This window comes from Prionailurus viverrinus, chromosome D1, assembly GCF_022837055.1.
Source record: "Prionailurus viverrinus isolate Anna chromosome D1, UM_Priviv_1.0, whole genome shotgun sequence".
Taxonomy (NCBI): domain Eukaryota; kingdom Metazoa; phylum Chordata; class Mammalia; order Carnivora; family Felidae; genus Prionailurus; species Prionailurus viverrinus.
The window spans coordinates 54,049,442-54,068,400 of NC_062570.1; the positions used below are offsets into that span (position 1 = coordinate 54,049,442).

The following is an 18,959-nucleotide window of genomic DNA, read 5'->3' on the forward strand; positions in this document are numbered from 1 at the left end:
AAGTTGTTATGTGACTTCTCTGAGTTTCCCTGTCTTAAAGATTGGAACTGTTATGTGAAATAAGGCCATAGTGTTACTTGTCCACTAATTTGTATGTATCTCTCCCTATGGAAATTGCTTTAAAAATTTTTTTTTAATGTTCATTGATTTATTTTGAGAGAGAGAGCACGAGTGAGGGAGGGACAGAGAGAGAGAGGGAGAGAGAATCCCAAGCAGGCTCCACACTGTCAGCGCAGAACCCGACACGGGGCTCCATCCCATGAATTATTTGATCATGTCCTGAGCTCAAATCAAGAGTCAGACGCTTAAGCACTGAGCCACCCAGGCACCCCAGAAATTGCTTTTTTAAAAGTTAATGATAGAAGCCAACCTTAAAGCTTGTCCTTCATTTTTTCTCTTCTCTGTGTACTTTTTTATTTACTCTAAATTATGATTGGGGACATAAACAAAGACTCCTATAGGGACATAAAGACAGACTCTGAACCAGAGAAAGGATAAAGCTGGAGAAAGAAAGATACTAAAAATATCCACTAAACTAACATTTAGAATAAGCAGTTTTCCCTTCCTTGGGTTTTCTGCTATGTAAGGGTCTTGATTAAGCTATTTGAATAACTTATTTTAACTTGCTGTTTGAGACCTAGAAATTAATCCATAAAATGCAGAAAATGTTTTGGAGATGAGAAGTAGAGAATTGTGTTTCTAATTGAACTACCACTCCTATGCATGCGTGGTTTGCCAACAAACCACAATGACTTCCTAAACTAACCAAGGTTATAAACTTCTGTTTTCCATGGTTTCCACTTTTGCTGTGCCAGACTTTAAAAAAAAAAAAGTTTTTCCCATGCTGAAGGCTTAATCCCACTCTCCTACTCTCCAGATAATACTGGGTTTCAGAGTAACCTGGAAAAGCCATAATACTTTGAAAATATCCTGTAAAATTAGCCATTTGTAAGTTCTTCTTTTCCTAGTGGAGAAGTGCTTAAAAAGTTGATGTTTTTTCCAAGATCCCAACCTATAAATCTGTTAGGTAACTTGGTTTTGTAATCCCAATCATTTGAACTGCTCTATTTGGTCAGGGTCCAGAAGAAAGGGAATAAATATGTTCTGGGAGGCTTCTTTTTTGTTAGTTAGGCCCCTAATTCCTTACTACTATAATGTTAGAAAGTCCTGGGAAAATTGTGGAATTGAAGTAAAGGTCAAACTCCTTAGATGGAAAGAATTTTAAGATTTCTCTGGGTTTTTTTTAAGCACAATAAAAATCACACATGGCAAGAAACCTCATCTGTTGAAAGATTAATTGGTCTGTTTTCTTTGCTTGCTTCCTTCCTTCAGGAAACCTTTCCTCATAACATTACATGTTTACCTAATATCTGATTATATCCAAATTTATCTTTCCTAATGAAATGGTTATATGTGTTTCCCTATCTTAGGGATATATCTGTGACTTCTGTTCATGTTTTCTGTATATCTGGTTTTTTCATAGTCTTTATCACTTCAGATGCACTGTGATCCCAAACATTTTTTTAAAAAGCTGAAATTAATTTTTTTTAAGATTTTATTTTTAAGTAATCTGTACACCCAACGTGAGTCTCAGACATAACTACACCGAAGTCAAGAGTCGCACACTCCACCGACCGAGCCAGCCGAGCTTTAAAGGGCTGAAATTAATTTTCATGAATACTAAGAGCTTAAAACTTTATTAGCGTTTTTCATATTGGCCAGAAAACAATTTTCAACCATATTCTGGAGGCAGAATCTATATTGTTATTTCAATGTTACAGAATGAAAGTTGTGTCTTTGTGTTCCTTCTGTGTGCCTCCCAGCACCCATAATTATGGTGCTTTTCTTATGTCACAGGACAGTAAGCTCATCTGACATGGACCCCTTCTTTTGGGCTCTGGACTATACTTCCTGTAGCATTTGTTGTCTCTGCCACTCACTTGATAACACCTTAGGCTATTGGATACGTTAGCTTTCTTACCATATTAAAGGTTCAGCTTCTCAACTGTATTGCATGTTCTTTGAGAGCACAGGTTTTTGTGTGTACTTCTTTATAAAGAGCACTTTGCATACAACCCAGAATAAATGTTTGGTGGTTAGTATCTTTATCTTCTTGCCATTCTCTGAAAGAATTTTGTTATTTTCCTCTTACAGATCAGGACTAACGGAAGCCTACCAATGGTAAGAATGTGACCCTTAATCATTCTTATTATAGCTGTTTGGTCTGATTGTTACACAAGTTTTACGTGTATTCCCAAGGCACTGTGAAACATTGTTAAGAAAAATGAATAGTTCAGTTCTCAGATTATTTATTGTCTTTGAATCCTGGAAAAATAGTAATGATAGTGGCTGCCATTTATTTATTACTTATTGGGTGCTGCTGGATAACTGTGTTAAAATTTTAATGTATATTTTCTTATGTAATTATCATAACACCCTGCGAGTTGGTTACTATTCTTATCTCCTTTTTATTACCCCTCCAGACCTAAGGTCTAGAGATATTAACTAACTTAACCAAGAGCACACAGAAACATGGAGCGGGGGCTTTTTTCCTAACCATTATGCTTCAGTTTCTCTGTGTGTGAAATTAGAGTTTGAGCGAAGTGATCCCTAAAGTCTGTAGAAATCTGTGCTGTGTAGGAAAGAGCACTTGTCTGCATTCATACATTTACTTCTCCAGAATTGCTCTGGTTTTCTTTCTGCAAACCCTTTCTTCAAGTACTTTTGAATACATATAAATTATGTACTTATATTTTTATATAGTAGCTTTCCTTCAGGATCTTGGTGTAATAATACCAACAATATTATTAATTCTTCTGCTGTCCTCAGGAGAAGGAAGGGTCAAATTGTACACTTGCCTTTTGAAATACCTAGACTACAGAAGGGCAGAAGCCTAAAATGATGTGCAGGTCATGACCCTTAAATGCCTTATTATTTACCAATAGTGACTTTATTTTCTTATTTTTTATTTTTTCAATATATGAAGTTTATTGTCAAATTGGTTTCCATACAACACCCAGTGCTCATCCCAAAAGGTGCCCTCCTCAATACCCATCATCCATCCTCCTCTCCCTCCCACCCCCCATCAACCCTCAGTTTGTTCTCAGTACCAATAGTGACTTTAGACATACTTAATCTCTCTGAGTCTTGGTTTTCTTGGCTCAGAAATGGGATGATAATATCAACTTAAGAGGATTATTGTGAGGATGAAATGAAATAATACAGGGTAAGTATCTACCTAGAATAGAACCTCAGTAAAAGCTAGTTTCCTTTCCCCTTTCCTTTGTTCTGAGTCTCGCTATGAGGTAGATGAGCCCCGATTGAGCAAGCTTATGCGTTTTGCTTGTTTTTGTCTGTCTACAAGATAATCTTCATAGTATGCAAAAACTAGCTAAATACAAATTTTAATTGTTTGTTAAATAAGTGTAGGCCTTTCTGGTCTTACTCATTTCAGTACTATTCTTGTCCCAGCTAAAGTATTCAAACTCTTAAGATCTCTAAATATAAATCTCTGTTATTCTACTCTGCTTCCTTTTATCTGGTAATCACAGTATTTTAAAGGTGGAAGGGATTTTAGAAACCTTCAAGTCTGCGATCTCTGCTAGTGTTCCACTACATTGTGAGTAACCACCCCAGGTGTCTAAAGATTTTACTCACTTCCTATTTCTCCATGCCATATGCAAATAACATCTGTAACTAGTTCCACAAATTTTTGTGCCATCTCTTCTGTAACCTGTCTGCCGTAGAGTCAGTTTAACAACAATCTAACAAATACATATTCCTTCGAAAACTTGTTTTTTAGAAGTGGATTTTTCTATATATCAAAGCAAGGGCAAGAAAAATGCTACAGACTAAATCCATCTGCTGAATTCAGTTTCCAGCCATTTATGCCAGTGTTTTGACATCGATGTATGAGAAATTTAGAGCCAGCTGAAACTATTGCTGGACTTTTAGCAGCCAGCCCAGATCCTGCAGGTGTTTGTGGCAGGTGGCTTGATAGGCCTTTCATCTCATTTTCTCAGTATATCAAAGTATGCCCTGCCCCCATGCCTTGTAAACTTGAAGTTAATTCAGCTACCAAACATTTCATTTACTCAAGATTGTGCTTTTTCCATTATTCCTGATAGTTCTTACTGGTCTGAAGTTTTATACTAGATACTCCTGTTCATTGATCCCTCGCTTGGTGGTAACTCACCCAGTTGCAATTCCTCTTTTATTTTAGAAAGATCCATATTCAATCTTAATTGCCTAAAATACCAATACATGTGGTCATTATTACTGATAGTGGGTAAATTAGGTAATAGTCTTTATTCTTGAGGATCCAAATGACTACTGGCTATGGCACTTAAGTTTTATTCTGGAAGTGATTTTACAAATCATTCAAGAAGCTATAAAGAAATCCCCCACCAAATGACATAATAAAAATACCTATAAAGTCTTCCTCCTCCTTCCTTTCCTAAAATAAATTTATGACAAGCCGGTGTATTGAAATCTGAGTTTGAATCATGGCTGTACCATTTTCTAGCCACATGATTTTAAATGGGAATAGAATTAGTATAGCTAGGTTTTGTAGGCTATCTAGCCTTCCAGAAAAATGGATTTGGACATACTATACTAGGTTTGAGGCACAGGACTGGAAATTTCACTCTAGCGTTCAAGAGTATATTTTTGTGCCTTCAGACAACAAATCTTCATGGAGGAAGCATCTACTCCAGAGCAGACAGTAGAGATAAAATGGTTGAATAAGGCACAGTTCCTGTTCTTGATAGAGCTTACAATCTAATACAGAGGGTATCATTTTATAACCTATCAGGCAAAACTCTTCACTCTTCTCTCTGTATTGAACAACATGATTTTAGTAGGGAAAAAAAAGCATTAACAAACAAAAATAGAAGAAGAATATATTTTCAAGAAAATTAATAAAGTTATTAGAACATTTTCTGTAGCCTCATGAGGCAAATTTTCTGCATATAAGTACATAAATAACTTAAAAAGGATCAAGTGACCAAAGCCTATGAATGCATGACAGGAATGCTATTTGAGTTACCTCGGACAGCTCATTATAACTTGTTCTTCACCTATCTTTGGAGGGAAAAGATTTGTTTACTACTATGATGTAGATCATGGTGCCTGGGTGGCTCAGTTGATTGAGTACCAGACTCTTGATTTCAGCTCAGGTCATGATCTCGTAGTTTGTGAGATCAAGTCTCATGTTGGGCTCTGCTCTGACAGCACGGAACCTGCTTGGGATTCATTCTCTCTCTCTCTCTCTCTCTCTCTCTCTCTCTCTCTCTCTCTTTCTGTCTCAAAATAAATAAACATTTTTTAAAAATGATGTAGATGGTAACAAATGGCTGCAAAATATTTTTGAAATGTAAAATTCTATCATGACATCTGATACAATACAGCATCTAATAGGTGATGATTCTCTTTTCAAAATCAGGTATCTGGACCTCCGTCGATTTGGATCTGTACCACATGGAGGCTTTGGGATGGGATTTGAACGCTATCTGCAGTGCATCTTGGGAATTGACAATATCAAAGATGTTATCCCTTTTCCAAGATTTACTCATTCGTGTGTTTTATAGCTGGAAGACCAGTTAAAGAAAATCACCCTGTGCCAGAGGTACTGCGTGTGAATGTGCATATAAGAGAATACATGTTTGAAGCATAGAAATGCAAAAGTTTTCAATATGTAATTGTCATGCCCTAAGATATGACCTATGAAAAATAGAAGTGATCATGATTTTCTTAGAAAGTTGAGAGCAATTCATGGAAAAATGAACTCTCTCAAAAAGATACTTGCAGCAGGTAGAATCTCAAAATCTATTATGTCAATTAAGAAGAAATGAAGAAACTGAACTGTGGTCTCAGAGGTCCTTTCAGACTCTTAAGACAGGATGAGATCGTGTGTTTTACTTTGTCTTTAATCATTAGAGCACTGCTCTTTGTGACCTCTGAGAAACAACTAGGAGCTAAAAATAAAATGTTGGATCTTTTCTCCCTTTCCAATTAATCTATGATAAATGCCCATCTTATTCTCACCGTTTTACTAAACATTACAGAAGAAAATATTCCTTTTGGGGTCTTTTTTGAGTTAATATTAAGTTAATGTTCTGAATTGAAATCTTTCATCAAACAGGGTGCAAAAAGTAACATTTAATAACTGCTGATCTTTAAGTATAAAAATAGCAAATGGGATGTATTAATTATTTAAACTAATGACTGTTGTTTATAGTAGATGTTTGTAACTTCTCTAATAATAAAATAGATTTCTGATACCTCTGAAAGAAAAATACAGATATATTTTTAAATTCCACTTGACCTTTCCACAGTGAAAAGTGGAAGAAGGTATTTCCAGTGTAAGATGAGCATGCAAATGTAGCTAAACCTGAAGGACGGGTAATTTTGGACTCAAAAGGCAATATTGTCTATTAGAGTTTTTGTGAGGATTGCTGATTTGGGAATCTGAGACCTGACAACTGTAGCACTTTACGTGTATGATTTGGACAAGCCGTTTACTCTGTATGAACTCATACATCATTTTCCTCAGAGTTGATACAACAATTACATGAAAGTGTGTGTGTGTGCATGTGTGTGCACGCACACACACGCACGCTTAAAACTGAAATACTACACAAATTTTTTTTAACCCTTGTAGTCTTCATTGAGTTACATATCTATGGACTTACAGCCAAATTATATGCTCAGTAGAATTTATATGTATCAAATAATGGTAAATGGCATGCATCCCTAAATAATCAATTTTCTAAGTCTCATTAGATAACTTATCTGAGGTTATTTCCTGATGAGTTTGTATGTGGACTTTATTTTATCCTAACCCAAAGCAAATGACTGAAAGGAACTGCCAAACCTTAGAGCTGGAAATCACAGAAGCCACTAAGATGTTCTCATGACCAAACTTCTGCCTGATGCAGAGAGAGCCTATACCTGGGCAGGCACTTGTTGGCAAAGAGCTCAGTATCCCACAAAATAGCTCATTCCATTTCTGAATCTGTCTCATTTTTCGTTTTTGCGGAGCTAAAATATGCTTCCCTAGAACTTTAATCCCCTGGGCTCAGATACCAAGTTTAGGGCAGGACAAAAGAGGTAATTAGAGCTTTCATAAGGCTTGCCTCAATCATGGGCTAGAGAGATAAATTCATTTGTTTGTGTAACAGATATTATTTGAGCTTACTCAGTATGCCAAGAATGGGGCTAGGTGGTAAATAAATGATAGTGAACAAAAGAGAAATGACCCATGCCTTCATGGCATTTACAGTCTATTAGAGAAGATACACAATCAGTAAACAAACAAATGTATTTCAAAATATGACATATGCTATAATATTTTATAAAGAACAGGGCAAGCATAGGGGCGCCTGGGTGGCTCAGTCGGTTGAGCATCTGACTTCGGCTCAGGTCATGATCTCGCGGTCTGTGAGTTCGAGCCCCGCGTCGGGCTCTGTGCTGACAGCTCAGAGCCTGGAGCCTGCTTCGGATTCTTTGTCTCCCTCTCTCTCTGCCCCTCCCCCGCTCATGCTCTGTCTCTCTCTCTCTGTCAAAAATAAATAAACATAAAAAAAATTAAAAAAAAAAAAAAGGAACAGGGCAAGCATAGATAACTTTGCTAGAGAAGGTATCTCTGAAAAGGTGATATTTAACCTTAGACCTGGAAGATAAATGCAGAAACCATTTTAAAACATTTGCAACATCAGTCAGTATTGATTTGACATTCAAGTCTTGATACTGTATTAATTTTGTGAAGTGAGAATCAGAGACTCTCACAGGCCCCCAACCTGAAGCACTAATATTTTCCCAGGCTCTCAGGCATCATGTCTCCAGTGATTTTTGAGGAACCAGATAGAATTATAATGTTAATATGATGGTGGGGCATCAAAAATAACAGTGATAGAAAGAACAGTGAATCACAGAAACCCCAGGTGCTGATCCCAGAGCCACCATTGATTTAGCTGGAGAGTGTTAATCTGGTACGATCATCTTTGTGCCCTCCAGTTATTTCACCTGCAGAACTATCATTTCGAAATAGATCAACTCTAAGGATTCTTTTTCTATCTCTTAATCTTTCAGGAATCTGTGCTGGAGATAGTCACTAATAACAATCAATTTAGAGTCTAACTTATACACTTGATTTTTAGCACATGTCAGGTCTCTGAAAATGTACAGTGAAGTCAAATCACTGAAAGTTCTGCAATAGACTTCAGTATGTTCATTGTGTGTGTGCGTGGGGTGGGAGAAGGTGCTCCTCAAATAAACATCGTTCTTGCCTTTTTGGTAAGTTTCAGCAGTGTATTTCCCAACTTTCATACTTACTTGTTCGTTTCCTCTATGGTTGATCACACAGTGAGTATCTGGTTGAAGCCAAACACTTGCCACTCATCACAAGCCTCAAAATTGACATCTTTGACTCATTACTTTTATTTTACCGATAATTGAGCAAGAGCAAATACTGGTGTCAGACAAAGATCATGAAAATGCCAAAACTAAACTTGCTGGCAGGGCAGACGGCATCTACAGGGAAAACTTTAAAATGCCCACTTGTCAGCTGCTACATGAATATCCAGATTCTGCAGAGAAGCAGCATTGTAGAATCCTGTGTAGAATGAATAAAAGTCAAGGACTACCCACGCTATAATACTATTCTTATAGGGCTTAAACTGTGAGTTAAAAGGTGATTTGAGGGTGTTAACTTCTGCTTGAGTAACCAGTTTCCAATGAGGGAAAAATCAGATTCTGTTTTCCCAAGATTTCCAAACGTCACCTCAAAATAGCAACCCCAGCCACCCAAGAAAGAGTGTGTGTATTTTAAAACTTAGAAATGGTTTTTCCATCATTAATTTCCATTCTCATTTCAAATTTTGCATTAGGTGGGGAAAAATAGTTACTTTCCATCTGGCTGTCCTCTGGCCTGGCGAGGTTGTGCTTCTATTTATTCATTCATTCATGTATTTTTTTGGTCGCACAAGAACTTAATTGTGTGAGTGATCCATTCCAGATCTAGACATAATTCTCCCACCCTCTGACCCAGCCCAGAGACTGACTGTCACAGAACAGCAAAGGGACTGTTTGACCTTTTGTCCCTCTCAGACAGTATCTGCCAGAAGCGTCCCTCTACAATGTTATACATTCATTCTCTCTATAAATTGAATCTGGACATTCAAGCATGACTGAACAGGCACTGAAGATGCAATTGGTGACATGGATTAACTCTACTCTTCTTTAAATCTCTTGTTTCAGATAATTATAGATGAAAGATGCTTATTTGGATTGGATTGCTATTTATTCATATATTTATTTTAGTAAGTGGTGAGGCAAGAACATAAAAATGCAGAGTTGAAAGACAAATTGGCCTGGATTGAATTGATAAGAAATGCGTGGGGCTTGTTGGCTTCTGATCAATATTTGTATTCAGTCTGCAATCTTAAGTATGTATAATAAAAAGAAAACAGGTGGGAGTAATAGCTGACTGTAGTTTCTTCCCAGTGTATAGTCCAAATTAAAAGGCATTCAGGACAAAAAATAACCTTAATCACCTGACACAAAAATGATTACGATCTGTCCACAAGACAGATCTTATTAGATCATGACCAGCACACCTCCAGAAACTTACACATTCTGCCATTACTGGAGTCCTGAATTACTCCTCTGATCAGCTAAGGTCCCAGGTAGCTCTTGGGCATTCTCGTTAGCTCCAGTTTAGTTTGGAGTCCAGTGAATTTACAACCACTATTAGCACACTGTGTGGGAGTTTCCAGGGGAACTTGGTAAAGAAGTCAGGAGTTTGGGTGGTTCTTAAACTGTCATTCAGGCAGCTATTGAGTTAACATAGTTCATGACTCTTCAGTAACTTCCTGCTACATCTTTACTGTTCATAATTATTATTAGTAATATGACTATCAATTGAACATTGCTTTACAGTTTACAGAATTTTTTAATGTATTCACAATGTATTATGAACCTTGTTCTTTTGTAGCTTACTGTGCCTCAAATTCATTTGGTTTAATAAAAGATTAGTTTGTTATGAAGATTGGTTATTAGGAATTCCTAATATCAAGGGAGAGTAAGACTGCAAATAAAGTCCACCACTCTTAGCCTCCAGAGAAACTGAAAGCACGGAGCTTTATGGTAACCAAAGAAGTTTGTATCTTAAGCCTCAGAGTTTAGTGGACATGTTGCAAAACACACACTTTGGCCTCTGATTTCCTTGTTTCACACAGGGGGGAGAGTTGAGAGGGTGAGGGAAATGACGGTCGAGTTCAAATGCATTCTAGTACAGAGAAACACTGGAATAAAGGGCCCTGGACCCAGCAGTGTACTTAAGCTCACTGTCTCTCTCTCTCTCTCTCTCTCTCTCTCTCTCTCTCTCTCTCTCTCTTTTTTTAATGTGTTTATGCTCATATTTGCCTTACTTACCCTCCTCTTAGGATCATCCTAGAATATACATGGAAAGATAGATGCAGGAACTTTGGTGGGGATTATTAATATCCTCCCCCAAAGTGATCAGCCTTTGATATGTCAAGATGATGTTCTGAGAATAGAAACGTGGTAGGCCCATCCAGCACAGGTTTTATCATGCTACAAATACACATATGCACAGCTAGAACTGTATTCTGCAAAACCTGGGCCATTTGCAGCTGTGACTCTGACTTATAACCTTCTCTGCACACTGGTTCAACAATAACTGCTTTGCTCTTTTCCTAGGATCCTGGATTTGAAAATCTCTTAAAGATCATATTTCTTCCCCTGTCTGTGATGTATAAACTGCCCTCTCTTGTATTTTCCCAGCTCCCGGTAGTTTACCCTGTCCCTTCAGTGAATAGGAGCTCTCTACTTAAGGGAGAACTTTTGCTATCCTTGGAGAATTCTGACCTGATAATACCCAAACCTGCCTCTCTCTAGCAAATGTGATAAGGAACACAGGAACACCATTTCTTCTCCCCAGCCTTCTCTTCTCCAAGATAGAATCTCTAGGGCTGCACCCCACTAGGTTATTCATCGGGCAGTGTATTCTTAAAGTGGGCCTTTCTCTTGGTAGAGGAATGCTTCCCTCCACTGTCCACTCAGCTACTACCCAAGTATGCTGTGATACCGGTTTTGATACTAGAAGAGCTTAAAAGTCTCCAGTGCCTCCCTTCCAGCTGTCTTACATCCTGTAGTGGTTGCCTGTATACGTAATAACTGCTGAGGAATCTTAATTACGGTTTCAAAATGTTCAGGGCAATCCCATCCCCCTTCATTTGGGGATTGCAAAAATGGATTTGGGATTTGTTGTTGAAGAACATTAAGTTTTTTCACTGAAGATTTCCACCAATTCACATGATCTTTGCAGTGTCCCAAAAGGCAGGAACTCATTCCTATACAATTAGGATATAGCTGGCCAGTGATCTCTTTAAGTGTGATTTCCATCTTCTACATTCTGTACTAAAGGTTTTCACATCGGGAAACTGTTGGGTCATATTCCTGCCAGAAAATGTGGTGGAGGTTTAGTGTGTTGGAAAAGATATTAGACAAAGAAAAGACCTTTTCTTTTTTCTTCTTTCTTTTTTTTTTTTTTTTTTTTTGAGAGAGAGTGTGGGGGTGGGGGTGTGTTTGCACGCAAGCTGGGGAGGGGCAGAAGGAGAGAGAGGGAGACAATGTCAAGCAGGCTGCACACTCACTGCGGAGCCTGGAGATCAGCTCAGGGCTCATTCTCACCGTGAGATCATGACCTGAGCTGAAATCAAGAGTTGGACGCTTAACCCACTGAGCCTCCCAGGCGCCCCTCTGATTGAAGTCTTGACGCTCTGCTTTTGAACTGCGGAACCTTGAGCAAGTGATTTTATCTGTGGGTTTGGATAGGCATCTGCAGAATGAGGGTAGTGCTTATCTTACAAGTGTTGTGAGAAACAAAACTGTGTGAAAGGGTTCCCTAAACTGAAAAGACTGTACAAATATAAGATCTCCTGAGGGAAACCTTTTTAAAACTCAAAAAAAAAAAAAAAAAAAAAACTGTATCAACTAAAGTATCTATTGCATGTTGAATGAAATATTTTATAGCCATCAAAAATTATGAGTGAAAATGTGTTCAAAAAATGTTAAATTGTAGTTTACAGTTACCAGTAGTGTAAAACCTGTGTACATGGACTAGAAGCATACGGGAAAAAAATGAAGTCAGCTATTTCAGGGCAGTGGAATTGAGTGACTTTTTCTTTTAAAACCTCTTTGGTGTGTTCAGTTCAGTTCAGTAAACTTACTGAGCACTCAAACTGCCAGGTGCAGTGCTAGACTCTGCACATACAGAGCTAAGTAGGACATGCGCCTTGCCTCAGGGACTCCCATTGCAGATGGTCTTGGCCAGAGTTTATGGTGAATAAGAATCACCTGGGGAGCTTATTAAAAATTTCAGGGGGCGCCTGGGTGACTCAGTGGGTTAAGCATCCAACTTTTGATTTCGGCTCAGGTCATTGATCTCACAGTTCATGAGATTGAGCCCCCATATTGTGCTGTGCTCTGTCAGTGTGGAGCCTGCTTAGGATTCTCTCTCTCTCTCTCTCTCTCTCTCTCTCTCTCTCTCCCTCCCTCCCTCCCTCCCTCCCCCTCCCCTCTCATGCACACATGCGCTTCCTCTGTCTCTCTCTCTCTCTGTCTCCCCCAGAGTAAATAAACTTAAAAAAATTATTTAAAAATTTTCAGATTACCTTGGTTCTACCATAGAAAGTCTGATTCAGTAGATGGAACAGCCTGCAGTTTGCGTTTCTTAAACAGTCACCCTGAGTGATCCTAATGTAGGTGGTTTAATTCCATGCTGTGAGAAAGCTTCAGGGAGGTTTTAATATTTTTACAGTAAAAGGTAATAATTACACAAATCTGCTTATTGAAGAATATACTATTTTTGATTGTTCTGCCTGCACTTTGGAGCTGGTTTTTTATGCCTCTGTACCAAGGAGGGAAAGCCAGGCCACAGAGTGATGTTACTCTTAAATCCATGCAGCACGAAGCCTTCCACACCTCTTGACCTAGATCTGTTTTCCTCCCTTTCTTGTCCACTGCCTCCCCCATGTTTTTCCCCCCTGTGCATCTGTATCTCTCCCGCTCTGATTCTTCCAATGCCCAGTAATATATCAACATCCAGATTCTTCCCCTTCCTTTTTCCAGCCTATCCCCCCCCACCAACCAGACATGTCAATTTTATTGAAACAAACATGTCTGCTTTACTAACCTGTTCTGGAAGGCTCTTATGTATGGTTAGTATTTCTCAGAAAACTTAGGAGTGGGCTATTCACTGATCAACAACCACAAAATTATCATGTGTGGAAACTTCTGTGTTTTGGTGCTTGACTGTTGTATAGCTCTTGATTAACTTTTTTCCATTGGGTTAGCCATCCTCAACAGATTGCTGTCCTGCCCGTCGAGCTGGAATATACCCTGCATTCTGACACAGCACTGCTTGTCTCCACATGCCTATAGATGGGCTTGGGTGGCTTTCCCAGGCGACACACCTGTCACCTCTTAGTCACCTAGAATCAAAATAATACAACTCTAATCACACTGAGGCTGTGAGGCTTTATTTTAGGAGGGGTGACACTCCAAAATGCAACTAGAGTTTCTACATTTTCACGTCTATGTTACTTGTACTTCAAGATACCAGTGGTTGGACAGTGGCTTCCAGAATCACTCCTTTCATTATGCTCCCTGAGAACCATATGCAAATACCAGCCATCTTACACTGCCATTTGTCTTCTCTGCAGGAAGGAGAGCTCCGTAACACAAGAGAGACCGCATCCATCTTTGTATCTGCAGTGCCCTGGAGAGTATCCAGCACATAGTGGGTACTCATTAAAAAACTCTTGAATGAATTAGGTGTCATTGAGGTGTCCAAAAAAAACCCAAAAAGAAAAGGAAAAAGAAATATGTCCATCAGACAACAGGGAAATTCTCCTTAAAAAGTAATTCCCAAACTGGTGTTTCCCTCTTTATGTATCTGAAATATTTCATAAAATTTTAAACTAGCCTTTTCAGCATAAAAATCCAAGTCTGGAGCCTTTGCCTGAACATAGAACAAAAAGTTAAAAATTAAAAGTATAAGTTCAATTGGTAATTTAGGAGCTGTTACTGAACGTGAGTTTCTAAGGTGTCTCTCCTGGTGTTGCTTCTAGAGTACAGTAACTAAATAGAGTTCTCAAGAACTTCACTCTACTGTTCATCATTACAAAACCAGCACCGACCCATGTCCTTGTACACAGTGAGTGCTCAGTAAATAACAAATGAATATATTTGATTGAGGGGAGAAATTCACAGCAAGTCTCAGATGAACTCAGAGTTGCTCAGATTTTCAGTTAATTACTGCTAACTCAGTGCCTATCTCTGTGGGGCACCCCAAAACAAGAAAAACCTAAGAGCTCATAGTTTTAGTTCCCATGCAGCTGGTTGATAATTCTCTTGTGTTCCCACAATCCTTTGAACATACCTCTACTACAACATTGTCCACACACTACTGTAGACCCCTGCCTACCTATTTCTCTCCCCAGAAACACCCTGAACTTCTTAAGACCCTGGTCTTACTCATCTCGGTGTCCCTATGCTGAACTCATGGTAGTAGGTTCTCAGAAAATCCTTACTGAGAATTAAATAACAAGGACATAAATGACCTTTCCTAAGTAACATGTATTTGAATATATAGTTTGCATTTGGATAAGAGTATATGCCTTTCTAAGTGTTTTCAGAGTTTCAAATGATAGGTACTGGGTAAGTCCTGAAAGAAAGTAGATCAGTTTTCATGCCTCTCTTAAATACTTGGCAAGGTGTCAGTTTAGTTATCAAGCCCATTCCTGCTCTGAGAATCACTGCCCCCACCGCACCCTAGCCCATAGATCCCCTGCAGACATAGTGGGGACAGGAGCTTCCCTTGCTGAGTGGACTGGCAGTGGATACCTGACCCAAAATGGGCCAGTATCATTTTCCCTTGGAAAAGTGGGATTGAGAACACTAGAAAGTCTGGACTGGTTGCTTGGACCAGGAATATATAAACTTAGGAAATGCAGAGCAACCATGTGCCTCAAGAGACAGAGAAGGCAGTCTGCAGAGAGAAATGAAGGCACATGCTCGGAGACGAAAAACCAGATGGCCTGTGAGAGACAGACACACACATCCAAACTGGCTGCCTAGTTTTTGCTATATTTAGTCCTCAGTTACTAACCTTCCTGAGGCCAGATTATTCAGCTTTTTCTTGGGTTCCATGGGATGTGCCTCTTTTTTTTTTTTTTAAACCAATAAATTTCCTATTTGGGCTTAAGGAAATTTAAAACAGGTATCTGCTTTTGCAACTAAAAGAGAACATTAATACACTATCTGATTTATGGAAAGAATTCTCATTACTTTTTGTTGTTGTTGTACTTCCATTACCTTTTAGTCATACCCCCACATTATCCCAGAATACATGTTAATCAGGAAATTATTTAGATGAGAAATTTCTGATAAGATGCCATCGGAGGATAAGTGAGTGACATATTTGCTTTTCAAGTGTCTTGATACCCTGAGTCACAAAAACAAAACAAGTGAATAGATGCTTATTTACAGAGGGGGGTTGGACAAATATCAGACCTTTTTTGAAGTACAAAATCAGATTAGAGAGGTCTTGAAGAACCAATACATTTGGCAGCTTCCCAAGGCATCTATTTTTGAAGATTCTTTCCAAAACTATATAAGAATGGCTTTTGTCATAAGCCTTAGCTGGGTTTCAGACTAGCCAAAACTGCCAACTGTAAGAGACTAAATAAAAAAGCATGTGTGCCTAGAGCAAGCCAGACCCTGCTGTTGGCCAGCCATAAACAATGAAAGTAAGATAAAAGATTTTCCTCTTCAGAAACAGTTCCAAATGTGTTTAGAGTTTTGTGTACCATATCCATTCAACCCTGGCATGCCGCACCCTGAATTTAGTCCTCGCTTAAAATAATCATTTTGAAAACATGCATGGAAAATAGGGAACTGGGAACTGCTAAAATCATCATTTGGTTCCGGAAAATTTTTTCTGAAGAAAATCTTCGGGCTTTTTCCTAGAATGTTACGAAAACGTTAACTTATAATGATTACTGCCAACATATTTCTAATCATTCTAGGAAAAGAAAACAGCAACAAATAAGTTTCCAGCTCTTTGCACAGTCAACACTCTGGACCTTGGAGAAGCTTGCATGTAATTTGACTGCAACTACTTTCCTTTTTTAGTTAATTGTGTTAAATGTGCCTCATAACTCCTAATCCCGGTGGGGCTGTCATTTAGAAGGGGCTGGGGGGAAGCTGTTTTAATTCTGGCTTTTGTTTCAGCCACTAAATGTAATACCACATGATTGTTGACCCAACAGTAATCCAGTTAAAAAACAGTCTTCAGAGTTACTGCATCATCAAAATTAACCCTGATTACATCAAATTATGTTGAAAACAGACCACAGCTGTTTGCCCTGTTGAAGCAACTGCTTGAGAGCTCATCCAGAAGATCTATCTGGGTGTCAGGAAGATACATTTTGTTTTTTATCTTTGTTTCTCGTCACAAATGTCCGAGGGAAACACTATGTTCTTCCCAGGGTGCTTGGTGGGAGTTGAAAACTTTGTGATCCTCCAGAATCCAAAATCTTCTTAATTCCAAAGTAGAAGAAAATCAGATCTTTTAAGGTTTCAGTTTTCTATAGAAAGGATGTCAGAGGAAGGAAATGTAAATCTATTGAGTATTGCTCTTGTCAGCAGGAAAGAAATGGAACTTAACTACAGAGAAGGATGGTGGGGCCTCCTCTGGTAGGCTGTGTGCAGTCATAGGCTAGGGATGGCTCGCTCATACCAACCCATGAGCGCAGACAGTGGTGAAAAATTTTGCAAGCTGGTTGCTAAAAAATAGCATTATTAAAATTAAATAATTTTAAATGGAAAGTAACAAGAATCGGAGAAGATGGGAGACAGATTGGAACTCTCATACATTGCTGGTAATGCAAAATGGTGTAACCACTGTGGGAAACAGTTCAACCATTCCTTAAAAAGTTAAACACACGGGTGCCTGGCTGGCTCAGTCCGTAGAGCATGTGACTTTTGATCTCGGGGCCATGGGTTTGAGGCCCACGTTGGGTGTAGAGTTTACTTTAAAAGAAAAAAAATTAAGCACAGAGTCACCCTATGATCCAGCAATTTGACTCCTAGGTATATACCCAAGAGCAGTGAAGATGTAGGTTCACACAAAAACTTGTACACATATGAATGTTCACAGCAACATTCATAGTAGCCAAAAAGTGGAAACAACTGAAATATCCATCAACTGAAGAATGAATAAATAAAATGTGATACATCCAGTCAAGGAAATATTAATATTTGTAATATTGCAATATTTGCAATAAAAAGAACTGATGTATGCTACAACATGAATGGACCTTGAAAATGTTATAGAAAGTGAAAGAAGTCAGACACAAGAGGCCATGGATTCCAATTACATGAAATGTCCAGAATTGGCAAATCCATAGAGACAAAGTAGATTAGTGGCTGCCAGGGGTTCAGATTAGGGGAATGAAGAGTGGCTGCTAATGGATATGGAATCTCTTTTGGGGGTAATAAAAATGGTCTAAAATTAGATAGCAATAACGGTTACATAACTCCGTGAAATACTAAAAACTGAGCTGCACACTTTAAAAGGGTGACTTTTATGGCATATGAATGATACATTAATAAGTTAACTCATAAACTTACAGTTAAATAAATTATATGAAAAACAAAGGGAATAAGTAACCAGAACTATCAGTTACTAATCCACTACATTTTCCTGTTATCTCTGCTCTGTCTATTGTATCTTTATTTTGGAAGTACTAAATAAAGATATATTACGAGCATCCCTTAACTGTATTCATGAACATAAAGTCTATAGCTTGAAATTGGTCAGGAAGGTGGGGAGGGTGTAGTATTAGCACCACAAAAATTGTCGTATACTACAAATCAAGGCTACGTCCACTACAACCACCAGTGAGCCAGGTTTTAAACATTTATCAGCACAACACTGGTTGTATGGATCAGATAACCATTGTGGGTACCTCTGGTAGAAATAAAATGAGATGGTCTCCTGTGGCCTTTGGATCCCCAACAAAAATACTAGCAAATCTGCAAAGCCACTATACATGCATTCATTGCAGAAGAAAATGACATTTCTGGTCAGCTGTTAGAAGAAACTCAACTTGGACTCAGGAGACATATGTTCTCCTGTTTTGCTAGTATTGTGTTTGGGTACAAGGGGCTAAGTGATAGAGCGCCTGTAGTACTGTCACAATGAGGCCAGATATCAGACAAACCACAAATGATTTAATTCTTAGCCCCAGAGAGGAGAGTATCTGGGGAGTCTGCACAACAATGTCGGGGTTTGGAAACCAAAAGTTAACACAGTTACTTCTCTGGAGCCTGGAGATAGGAGTCAAAAGGTCTAAGGAGCCGTTGTTTTTAGAAACTACCCCAGGATTTCAACCACCTGTGAACATGAAACTGCATAGGATTACCTCCACCTGCTCAGCCCCTTCCATGAGACCAGTCACTGTGGATTTAAACACTCTAGCTGCTTATAAGTACCTTCACAGATCCTGTTCTCTGGTGTGGATGGATCAGAGACTTCTGGATGCTTCAGGAGTCCACAGCTCCCAGTTGTCATCCATTAAGGGTTGTTTTTTTTTTCATTCTCACGACATTTAGCGAGCATTGATTATGTGCCTGGCACCATGCAGAGAGGCTTTAGGGATACCACAAATGAGGACGACCCAGCCCTGCTCAGGTATTTGCAGTACAGTGTGATAACCTAATTTATATATGTGTGCAATGTGAATTCAAGAAAAACATGAACAACTGTGCTGAGGTGTGGGGATGGTGAGTTTTAAGGAAAGGGGTCTTGACATATGTTCAAGATCCAATCCAAGGTAGAAGTTCTCTGAAGGAAGTAAGAGGCCATC

At 38.7% G+C, this 18,959-nt stretch overlaps 1 protein-coding gene across 4 annotated transcripts in view; it reads left to right on the forward strand.

The window, feature by feature from the left end:
• The window catches only part of NARS2 (asparaginyl-tRNA synthetase 2, mitochondrial), a 138,300-nt gene extending 121,239 nt beyond the window's left edge, over positions 1–17,061 (forward strand). The window contains exons 13-16 of one of the 4 annotated variants that reach the window (XR_007156508.1): positions 2,155–2,181; positions 5,444–5,626; positions 13,749–13,825; positions 16,116–17,053. Coding sequence is in view for 2 of the 4 variants with exons in the window: in XM_047879162.1 (XP_047735118.1) it covers positions 2,155–2,181; positions 5,444–5,588 (172 nt within the window). In the remaining 2 variants the exon portion in view is untranslated. Of the gene's footprint in view, positions 1–2,154; positions 2,182–5,443; positions 6,013–13,748 lie in introns of those variants that run through there. The other 3 variants (XM_047879162.1, XM_047879161.1, XR_007156509.1) reach the window with 3 other exon arrangements.
• The last annotated feature ends 1,898 nt before the right edge of the window (positions 17,062–18,959 follow it).